The 11555-nt window shown below is 36.2% G+C and overlaps 1 protein-coding gene across 1 annotated transcript in view; it reads right to left on the minus strand.

Annotated features, from left to right (window-relative positions):
- The window catches only part of LOC139979373 (relaxin receptor 1-like), an 83349-nt gene that overhangs the window by 10474 nt on the left and 61320 nt on the right, over positions 1 to 11555 (minus strand). Inside the window, exons 6-13 of the mRNA XM_071990099.1 lie at positions 10495 to 10566; positions 7158 to 7229; positions 5339 to 5413; positions 4048 to 4119; positions 3660 to 3731; positions 2977 to 3048; positions 1474 to 1542; positions 904 to 975 (exon numbers count right to left, since the gene is read on the minus strand). Coding sequence (XP_071846200.1) covers positions 904 to 975; positions 1474 to 1542; positions 2977 to 3048; positions 3660 to 3731; positions 4048 to 4119; positions 5339 to 5413; positions 7158 to 7229; positions 10495 to 10566 — 576 coding nt within the window. The remainder of the gene's footprint in view (positions 1 to 903; positions 976 to 1473; positions 1543 to 2976; positions 3049 to 3659; positions 3732 to 4047; positions 4120 to 5338; positions 5414 to 7157; positions 7230 to 10494; positions 10567 to 11555) is intronic.

An 11555-nucleotide genomic window follows, 5' to 3' on the forward strand; every position in this document is an offset into this window, starting at 1 on the left:
TATTTAGCTTGTGTTATATTCTTATACTGTTTTATCTTTTTAATATTTGACACCTTTAGCTAATTCTTATTTTTTAAATAATTTCTATATTTTTTTGATAATTCTTATATTTTAGATTATTGTTATATTTTTTGATAATTCTTTTGTTCCATTTTGATTTATTTTGTAGTTGTCTCCACTTTACAGCTTTAATTGTTTTGTATCTGTACATTTAATTGTTTTTGTATTGCTATGTTTTACTTTTTATGTTTAACGTTTAATGTAAAAAGCAGGGCCTTATTGGAAACCAGCTATTGCTGAATAAGCAACCCTAGATAAAAATGCGAATAAATAAATAAATAAAAATAAATAAAAATGCAAAGAAAGATAGAAAAGAAAACATCTGATAACAATGTGAAGAAAGATGAGTTTTAAGACGATGTTTAAACTGATCAAGTGGGTTCGGGGACCTTATCTATACTGGAAGTGAGTTCCACACATAGTGGGGGGTGGGCGGGGGGGGGGGGGGTGCAGTGTGATGAAAGCTGCGATCCTCGATCGTTTTCAATCGAGATACTGGAACATTAAGCTGGTTAAGACATTGTGATCTAGATGGCCTATGTTTAGTTTATTGATGCAAGATATCACAATAAGCAACTTGGGGTATTACATTTAATAGCACGGAAAAGCCAAGTTGAGGATTTTATAATCTATTCGTAGATTTATAGGTTACCAATGTAGCTCCTTCAGTATTGAAGTAAAACAGTATATTTATTCGGTCTGTGATCAATTCGAGCAGCCGTGTTCTGGATATATTGCGTAATCAAGCCTACTGGAATCATATGCGTATACCACACTCCCTTATAAGCTCTGAGAGTTACTTTGTATTTGCCTTGTGTACAAGAAAGAAAGATCGTTACTCACAGAATTGTCAGACTATTTATTTGCTCAAACATTGCATTGTTTATGTTCGGAATGTCCACCCCGACTAGATCTCTGCGGAAAAAATGGATGAAATAGACAAGTATTAAACATTTGAGTCGATTCTCATTTGTTATAGTGTACTACAGGCATATATGTTGTATTCTTCCAATCAGTGATATTGCTGGACTTGGTCACAAGTTAATATGGAAAAGTAATTCTACATAAGAAATTCTCTCCATTTGGAATCAAATAAGAAGAAGTTTAAGTATGTCGTCTGCATAATCGTATAGGGCAATCATACAGATGATGTGTGACACACACTACATTGACAATATTTATCCATACATACATTATTATATATATAAAGTTATATAATTTATACACCTCTATATATGCATAATATACCGCATCGGGTGGGCTGCACAACTTGTAACGTACTCGATAAATCGTAATCGATAAAACGTAACGTACTCGATAAATCTTCAAATATATCAAAATCAGTCCTGAAAGCTGCTTTCAGATTTTACCGCGAACAATTAGCCATTTCCTCCAATTATTAATTGTACTTACATTTCTTTCAGATTGTGAAAACCAGAAAATGATAGCTCATCGAGTTGTATCGGGTTAAATGAGAGGGATCTGAAAGAAAAGTAAAAAAATGAAAGATAATATCGTAAATGCATTGTTCAAATTGAGAATAAAGGATGTAGTTTCCATACAGTATCCGTTTGCATAGCAGTTTTCTGTATTATTCCTAGCATCTACGGAGAAACAATTAGACTTGTTACCTATTATTTCACCTTTTCCAGCCAGGAGAGAAGGCGATGTTGTAGTTTTGCAACAAAAATAAATACATAATGGCGATGTATGTTAGGTATCACCTGATATAATGAAACCTATCATAACATTGGAATATTCGTTATGTGTATAAAATGGGGTCGTTGTTTAACGTTCTTTAGCTTCAGTCTCGAGGTTATTCAAATCCTGGTTCATATTGAAACAGTAACTAAACGATACAAATTCTTCTCCAACACCCCCCCCCCCAATTTCCCTCCCCCAGTCCCAGCTCATAACACACTTGTCTTAGTATAAAATAAAACCTTATATATTATAACGGTAGGAAATATTTTGACTTTTTAATTTGGAAGTATAACGTAACTATAGCAGATGTGTTCATTAGAAAATGCTTCATGTTAGTTTACAAGAAAAAAGAGAACTGAATTCAAAACTTTACCAAACGTTCGACAACGTTTAGCAGAAAGGAATTTAATTTAAAACTAATATTTTGACAGCGTCGTGGGCCTGCCATAAACTTATAGCCTAATTGCAATTCTCTGGGAGTGGTCAACGCCCCATGTGCCCTTCGCCCACAAGTTAGCCGTGCATGTGCTATATATAGTGGCTACGTAAAACTAAAAGAACCGTATTTACTGTTAGATCCAATCCGTCTTGTGTCCTACAAACGTAATGCTATGTTATTTTTTTTCCATTTGTAAACACTTAAACTTAATTGGTGTGATTTTGGTTGGCTTCAAAATGGAATAACGGTTAGTTATCCTTCTTGAAAATAATTGAATCTACTACCATGTGAATTCATTGTGGTGAACTCTATACTCAAACTGCTATATTAACATGTAACTCGTGGCTAGAAAATGATAATAGAAAGCCTAATTAGCTAGAAGATAACCATGGGACCCCAACTGGAACGTTAAAGATAAGACTTCTGTAATCTATATACCAACTGGATAATATATATCACAAATTTGTGGTTACGTCAGGTAAACAAACACATTCCACCATTAATTGGCGTTGTAGTAATAACATGTAGTACATATTTTTCTAATAAAGTGTTTTTATGTCAAATTTACCACATAAAAAAATATAAAAATATCAGCATGATTTGAGAAGAGAAAAAAGAGGTTAGGCTATTTAGAGGAGAAATATATACTGCCATTGCTTTGTTTCTATTGATGTCCGCACTAAATAAAGTTAAGGATCATTAGTTGTTATCACCATGGTTACTGAAATTTCGTCATAAAACTGAAATTAATAAATACATTCAAGATGACTTACAGTGTTGTCAACATTGGCAACTCACTGGATAGTCCCTTCGGTACAGAGGAAAGGTTGTTTAATGTCAGATTCCTGAGCGTATATGAAAACATATATAACACAAATATATATTATAACGATAACAAAAATGACTGATGCAATTTTCTGTGAGCTGGTAAGACTAATTTGGCTCAAAGGTTGGATATATTGATTTGGAAGATATCCCAAATAATGAACGTTAGCATTTACACTCGCAATGTCAAAAGCTTCTCCTGCATTGCTGTAATCACAAATTCAGTTAACCAGTGCGATGGTCCCTTTTATCGCTCGGGTGTCGCATTTGTAACGGGGGCTTCAGATGTCACGAATTAAACCAGAGGCGTTCACACTAATACTATGAGTACAAAGTCGCAATAACCTTATGGAAACCACGAACGATCACATTAAATAAAGTTAATTAGAATCAAAATATAGAAAATCAAATACAGAGAATTGATGAACATAAAACCTAAATGAGATATTTCATTCCGTCAACTTATTACAACCTTCTTATCGCCTGAAATATTACAAGCGCTCATAAATTTTAATTTAGTTATTTTCTTGGACTATGATATTTTAATACTAAAAATGTAGCAAGGGTTTGTCACGCAAAAGAAAAAACAGATTGAATATTGTGACTTTTTCAAATGGATATATTTACTTACAACACAGTTAGATTGTCCTGCCCCAAGAAGGCTCCTTTCGAGATTGTATGTATTTTGTTGTTGCTGAGATCTCTGCAAATGAAAAGTTAAGGAATTCAAAGAATCGTCTAAAAAGTTTCCTACAAGTGGACGGTGAGTGTAGTGGTGGCGGTAAAGCAAATGGACTATGGTTCAAGGACAATGGTTGTAGCAACGAGGTGTGGGGAGAGAGAGGTAGACACTTTCATTTTGAAGGTTGATGAATATAATTTGAATATGATTTTTCGAGCACATCCTCTTTCTCACCCCCCCCCCCCCCCCACGAGCAACCCTTCAAAACCGACCATATTTGTGTGAAATGCTAACTACAGAAACCATTTTGCCAACCTTTTTATCAGCCTATACTTACAACGTCTGCAATCCAGTTTCTCCTTGAAAAGTGCCACTGGTTATTTTAGTTATTTTATTGCTCCCTAGATCACTGTGAAGTATGAAGAAAAAAACGTGACCATCATTATCAGACAAAAGAAGGGGGGATCCGAGAAGCGGACGAATACATTGTGTCAACTCGCATAAACTATTTGTAAATTAAACGCAAAATGAATACGGTATCATGAAGAACACATTTAGTTATATTAAAGGGAGGGGGTACAGAGGCAACCCTCCCCCCGTCCCACTTGTCAGTCGGGTGAAAATAGTCCAGTCGGGGAAGAATTAGACCACTTCTACAATTGTGCGCCTACCCCCCTCCTCCTCCCTTCCCCATTTATTCCCATCTTACAAAAAAAAAAAAAAATTATAAGCACAACCTCACTGCATTTAGGGCTATATTTTAAATGACACCCGGGACATCACCCTTTCCTTTGTAAACTTCTCTGGTCCTTCCACTAAGGTTAATACCCATACCCCACTCCCCACCCCAACAACACACATACACACACCTTTGACATCATATACACGCCATCAGCATCAGCATCAGCTTTGTCCCGAAATATGCTAGAAAATCAAATATAGGTCATTCATGCTTAAATCTCAACCAGCATTTTATTGCCTGAACCCTCAAAGCGTGTCGTCATAACTTGTAAGTATAAAGGTCTTACATGAACCCCATATCTGGATATAATGCTGAGGATCAGGGCCTCTATGTAAGTATTTTTGAACACTTTCTAGCAGTTTTCTAGCGTGCTGAAGTTTGTGACCAATACTGATTACATTCAACATGGTTGATAGCTAATTAACAATAATTGTGAACGTAGGTTTGTAACTTGACGTAACACGTATGTATCTTAATATAACATGTTTCGTCATTTATATTTCAGTGTTCCTCTCGGAGATGATGTGTATGAAATACATAAATACGTTTTGGGGTGTATCAAGTCTTTATTTACTTCTACCAGTGCCGGACTGTGCATTGACGTCTAAACGTTTACCTTCTTTTTTTTTGACGTGGAGGAGGACCTCAAGACTCCCTATATGGTCGTCGGCTTCGACGACTCCAGGGCAACACTGCCTCTTATATCAAATCCTTGATCTATACATCTACCATTTCATAAAGGTTCCTGCCCCTGCCTAATTCAGTCATAGGGTTTTTAGAATTTAACGCCAACCCCCACCTCCACCCAACCCCACTTATTCACGCAGACACACACACGCAAACACACACCACATTCGATATCCTGTGCAAGTCACGGAATCCTTACCACCATTTCAATTCCTGCATATGGCGGAAAGGGGTACCATCCGAGAGATCTTCCAACAAATTACTATTCAAACGTCTGCAAGAAATCAGAACAAAGTTACTTGAATACTATAGTCAGAGGATTATATCAATATTCATGTATTGTGTTGTAGACCATTATTAAATACTTATATCTATCCAGGTTGTATTTAAAATATAGGTACGTCGTTTAATGATTGTGAAACGACCCTTTTAAACATCCGCGGCTCATCAATCCAAGTAGACGGACTACTTAGTCGAACACAAAATAACACTTTCCAATGCATTATGACAATTGTCAAGGACAAATGTCATCTAAATGTGCTGAGTTGTTTATATAAAGTGAACACAACATACTTTGGTTGACCCATCAGGATTATAAAACAATGGATTAACATCACAATTTAGTCCTTTCACTGAGGACCCGACATCACCAATTCTATCCTCAAAGGAGAATTTCAGACAGTGAGCATTTTTAAAAGCTGAATATCATTTTTTGACTTTAACACATCAAGACTATAATTCTGCCTGGAGTCATCATTTAAGATTACCAATGCGAATATTAACGTGCACCCGCATCTTCTTGTACCTCTCTACTTTTATTCCGTATGACACTAAGTAAGTCGATACTATGAGCCCTTGTAAGTTTCCGCAGATTACCCACGGGGAAATTGAATTTAGTTTTGCTACATCGAAGTGCATTGTAAAACCAGATCCAGTCGTCGTTTTTGGAGCAGAACGTAGCAGCTGAAGTACTTGCTATAATCGATGAAAATTCAAATTTGAACATTGAAAGCTCAGATTTTTGAAGACACAGTTCGTTCAGAGCACCCACTTTATACTGCTTTGGCTAGAAAATGGACTGATTTTGGCTACTTTATTTATTCCACTTTTCTTTCAGCAACGGAGGGTCGATTAGCACTGTATTATTTAAACGTACGTACACAATGTGGAAATTAATATATAAAGTTATGATATTGTCTTGTGTGATTTTTTTAGGTTGGTTAGCGACTTTCACTCGCAAGTGCATGTGAAGTTAAATAAATGAGAAGATATATAACTCAAAGCTTGGCCAAGCAATAACTTGAAAATGATGATGCATTGTGTAAGGGAATCACTTTCATCCGATCCAGGTCCCGGTGGGACACACCGTTCGAAAACTACACTAATTAATGGGACCGGGAGTAAGTGCGCGGGGCGGTAGGGGGGGGGGGGCGTAAATTATAACCGACTCAGCGATCCAAGCGGCTGGACTGCCGGGGAATTTAAACAAACGGTGCAATTGGTGCATCTGACGAAACCAGCAATTTTTGCCACAAAAATATTTTCGATGCTAGGGGTCACAATAAATGTAGTCTACCTTGCATAGAAATATGAACGTTCCCCGTCTAAGGGCCAAGCATGTAAGTCGACATAATTATGATCATTTTCTAAATTTGCTCAGAGACGTGGAGGCCCCTTCCATTCTTCAGTACTACAAGCAGCCATGACACCATTGAAAGAACAACTAAAACCCCTTTTCCAATTGACAAACTGGATATAGCAAATCTACGAGGGACTCCTTTCAACAACTCTGTACAGCAGAGTTTTTGAATAGGGCAAGACAACCTGGTTCCCGATGAGGTTTTGGGTCGAGACCATAACGGTTGTTGAGGGATAATATATTCCCTACACCAACATGGCTTGGAACCCTACTCGTCAAAGACTCGTTCATCATCCACGCGTTTGGTTTGCGTTTTAGCCTGTGCGCAAGTGTAAAGTTAAAATTGAAACCTTCTTGGTTCATAACATGTATGACTTACAACCAGTACACCTTACGAAGACCAATGAATGCATCGTCGTCGAGTGACCGTAATGTGTTATTAACAAGGAACCTGTTGACAGAGAGAAATGACCAAAACAAAAATTAAGTTAACCATTAAAATGTGACAAGAACTGATGAAAGATCAAAAGTATTTAATCATTCCTAAGATTGGTCTTCTGTCGTTGACAAACACACAAAAAAACATTAAATGTTTACTGCACTTCATGACAATTTAATTTAATCATTCTGCAACCGAGTTGTCGTTGAGAATAGAAAACCTCCCAATCAAACCGACCATGAATCAAACTGTCTTACCTATAGCAGTTAATGTAAAATAACAAAACAGAAACCACTGATTTCAAACGCATTGATTAATGGCCAAGTTGAATGACTTTGTTTCATAAAAAAAATGCTGTCAATATATGGTTAACGAGCACAACTGCAAAATCACCCCATCAACCCATGATTCGTAACAAAAAACAACCTACTTCCACACCCACGCGCGATGCGTCACGTTACTTAATTCATTATCTTTGGTAATTCGTTGCTGTTTTTAATGTTTATGGTATAAAAGCATACAATTAAATATCCTAAACATTACCTATAGCATCTGTACCTGAATTGCTCATGCTGTGAAATGATGGAAGAGCTAACATTCTTCATTCTCTAAATTTAGAATGTCCATGATGTTATTATACGGCTGACTCCACCGAGGTATACAAAATTGAACTGATCCCTACAAAGTATATATCCTATTTATTGGAAAGCATTGGAAAACAATAGGTCTTCGCTCAGTCTTGACGAAATCTAATTACTGTGTTCATTACGTTGATATCGTTATGCATGAGTGAAATGACATCTCAAATGGGTTGTAACATGCAAATGGATATTTAATTAATTTCTGGGACGGATGCGAACTAGGACGTGTTTTAGATGGATCGAGGAACAAAAACAATACTGATGAAGCAAAAAATTATGCATGACAAGCTATATCGATTAAGGGATTTGACATAAGAGAAAGGTTGGGATACAAATAAAATTGAAACTATAATTAGTTATAATTTCTGTAAGATGGCGATCATTTGAATTAGGATTTGATTGCCGAGCAGATAATTACACAGAATTATGCAATTCTTAGCTCAATCAAAGAAATGCACATTAATGTCAGTTTTTATTGTTTGGAATTAAACTAAACGATTTCCAGTTTATGTTTGTTCTTTTACCGAAATCAAGGTTAAGATAAAAAATTACCTTTCAACAAATTAAAACGCCTCGCCATATAATTTTATTTTACCAAAGAAAATATTTATCATTGAAGAATTAATATTTCAAATTCGATTCTGAGCATTCCGTCATCAAAATAATTTTTCAGTGCATGCTTTCTGTTAATGAAAATATGCAAGGACGAAAAACAATGTAATAATAATTTTAAAAAATGCTTATTTTCATCTTGTGGAAGACACACTTGACTTGTAAAGATAAAACCGCTAATGCGACGTATGTCATGAATTGTATGGCAAATTTTACACAAGCACTGCAAGAAAAGGGTTTTACAATATGCCAATATGTCATAGATCCATTCATCGTGTGTTACTGTGATCTGCATTGATATATAAAATAATATATAGTAGAATAAGCGTCTTACCATGTCGTTAGCAGGCTTATATACATATTTGTGACGTCATGCGACATGGATGCCATGTAGGCAATAATGACTTCAACTATATGCTTCGTATGATGCATTATCAAAGGACTTTATTAACATATTTAACGGCTGTTAACAATACATGTATGCTAAAGTTCCACCTCTTTTAAAGGTCAAAATCTAGAGGACCATGGTGGGTAAAGTTGTATGTGATATGATAGTCCAAGCCATCAGCTATCATATGATAGGTTGGACATGTCTGTCGAAACCTTCTTTCTATCTCTATCGGGCTTGAAAAGTGACGAATTTTGTGTACAACTCAACAGCGCAATTTATTGTGGCTACGGAGAGCCAAACGTTCCATAAATGTCCAATTCGATATTAATATGTTATATAATTCCATATGAACATGTCGAAACAAAATACAAGATGTCATTACGTCCATCAACATGTCAAATTCAACATAAGCATGTCGAAAACTTGTAACAGCTACTACATTGGTCATGTCAACATTGCTTGCTAGATGCAACATTGACATCATGCTATAAGTTTGTCGCATCGGCGCATACGGAGAGCCAAACGTTCATGCTTATATTGAATTTGTATTTTTTTTTTCTCGAAATATTCATTTGGAATTGTAACATGTTGATATCGAATTTGACATATATATATATATATATATATATTAACTCGGACACTTCACTTTCTTTTTCGACATTAATGGAACGATTGGCTCTCCGTGTGTAGCATTACACCTACAACACATATCTTAGTTTTGATTCCAATTTCTGAAGTGATCGCTATCGCTTTCTTAATAATTTCCTCTGGTTCAATGTAACAGTTCATATTTTATTATCTTTCAATTTATTGCAGTAGTTTTTAAGAAAAAAATGGTATAACTGTTCCAAATCTCCGGAACATAGTCATACCTCCTCATGATGGCCGATGCGACCGCCTTTCCACAGAAGAACTCTATGATGATGCGATCAGACTCTCACAAATATGAAATAAAATGATCTTGTCACTTGCTTCAGGCCTATGTAACTAAATATGATATGTACGCTCCATTCCAACTCCTCGTTCGCAACAATAGAAACTATATCCAAACGAGAGTGTTTCATTCTTTTAAACATGTATCATTTACATCTGTTTTCTGCTACATATGCGCTAATTCAGGAAATACGTTCCCTTTTCCAAAGTTGACGACAAGTCAGGACGAAAGAGCAGCTCACTAGAGAATCAAAATGGTATTTACATGCACTATAAGGTGCCAAAATCAATCAGTTATTCATAACTAAATGCTTTCCCGCCTTGCTTTTATTTAATTATTTTTTACTTGCCGTCCCTTTGTTTCGTTGTTTACAATTCATCCCTGTTTGGTGATATGCTTTGAAGACTATTATACCCTCTGGTGTTAAAGATTGAGTTTTATCATTTCCAACTTATGATTAGTTGTTATTATCTAACGTTTACCTTTTCTTGCATCATTTTCTAATCCTAGTTCCATCTGACAAGTTTGCCTGTTTGCAATCCTTTTTTTTTTAATTGCCTGTTTTCCAAGATGCGTATTTTAGTAGTAATATGATTTGATTAAAACTAATATCAAAATATATAACGGGTGGGTGTGTTATGTTTAGTAAATTACAACAATTCATTGCATCATCAAATAAAAGATTGACAATATACTTACAGCCATTCTAGGTTGATAAGGTCTCGGAAAACACCAGCGCGAAGGGTAGAAATAGGGTTTTCCGATAGGTATCTATTGACAGTAATGAAAAAGACAAACAAACTAAATTAAATTAAGGTTAAACAAAAGCTTAAAAAAGACCACAGCAAACAAAACACATAACCACGACAAGTGTGGTAGGTTTGTTGGATTATTGTGCCATAATAAATGTTAGTTAACAGGTCGGCTGATGTGCCCTTAGCCTACCGAAGGTTTAGATCTTATATACTCAGTCCTAACTGCCTTCTCAGACAGTATTCGTGTCGAAACTTGAAATGAGAGAGTAGGAGTAATTTGCCTTGCGAAGATGCTTGACCTATTCAAGTGGACACGAGAGGTTTATTTACAGAGACAGGGGACCCATGGAAACTAAATAGCACATGGCAACACTTTGCTGTAAGTCAAGTGATTATTGATGCGGTGAACCTTGTAAAAACAAAATGCACTCGCAATTAATTGTGTTGCAGTAAAGTTCCAACACTTTGCGGAAAGGTGTACCTCACCAATAATAGTACCAATCTATACTGCCGTCTCATATCATGTATCTAAACATTCGTATTGACAGTATGAACATTGTCTAACATTCATCAGATAGAAACAGGGTATGCATACTGCTCATATTGTCAGTACAGATGCTATGACGCATGACATGAAAGTTCAGTTTATAGAAACAAATAATCCCAACTGAGTGACCTCTCCAACATATTAATGAATTATTCATGAGACGATGCGATGACGCCTCATGTAGCCAACTGCGCATGTACGTGCTCTTGTTCTAAGTCAAGGCTAGTGATGCAATCACTAACACGGAGTCCTGCATGTAGCATATGAGGGCATAAGGCCCGGATCCAGGACCTGTGGCGGTGTTACTCCCCTCTTCTCATCCTTCCATGATTTTCGTCTACCCTACACAAGTAGTTACTATAGCACAACACTGCGCATAGACATCACATCAAGTATGCCACTGAATGCACCATATCTATTCTGTTTTCCTGGGGAAGCACCCCAGAACCCCCCCCCCC

The sequence above is a fragment of the Apostichopus japonicus genome, chromosome 14 (genome assembly GCF_037975245.1).
Source record: "Apostichopus japonicus isolate 1M-3 chromosome 14, ASM3797524v1, whole genome shotgun sequence".
NCBI lineage: Eukaryota > Metazoa > Echinodermata > Holothuroidea > Aspidochirotida > Stichopodidae > Apostichopus > Apostichopus japonicus.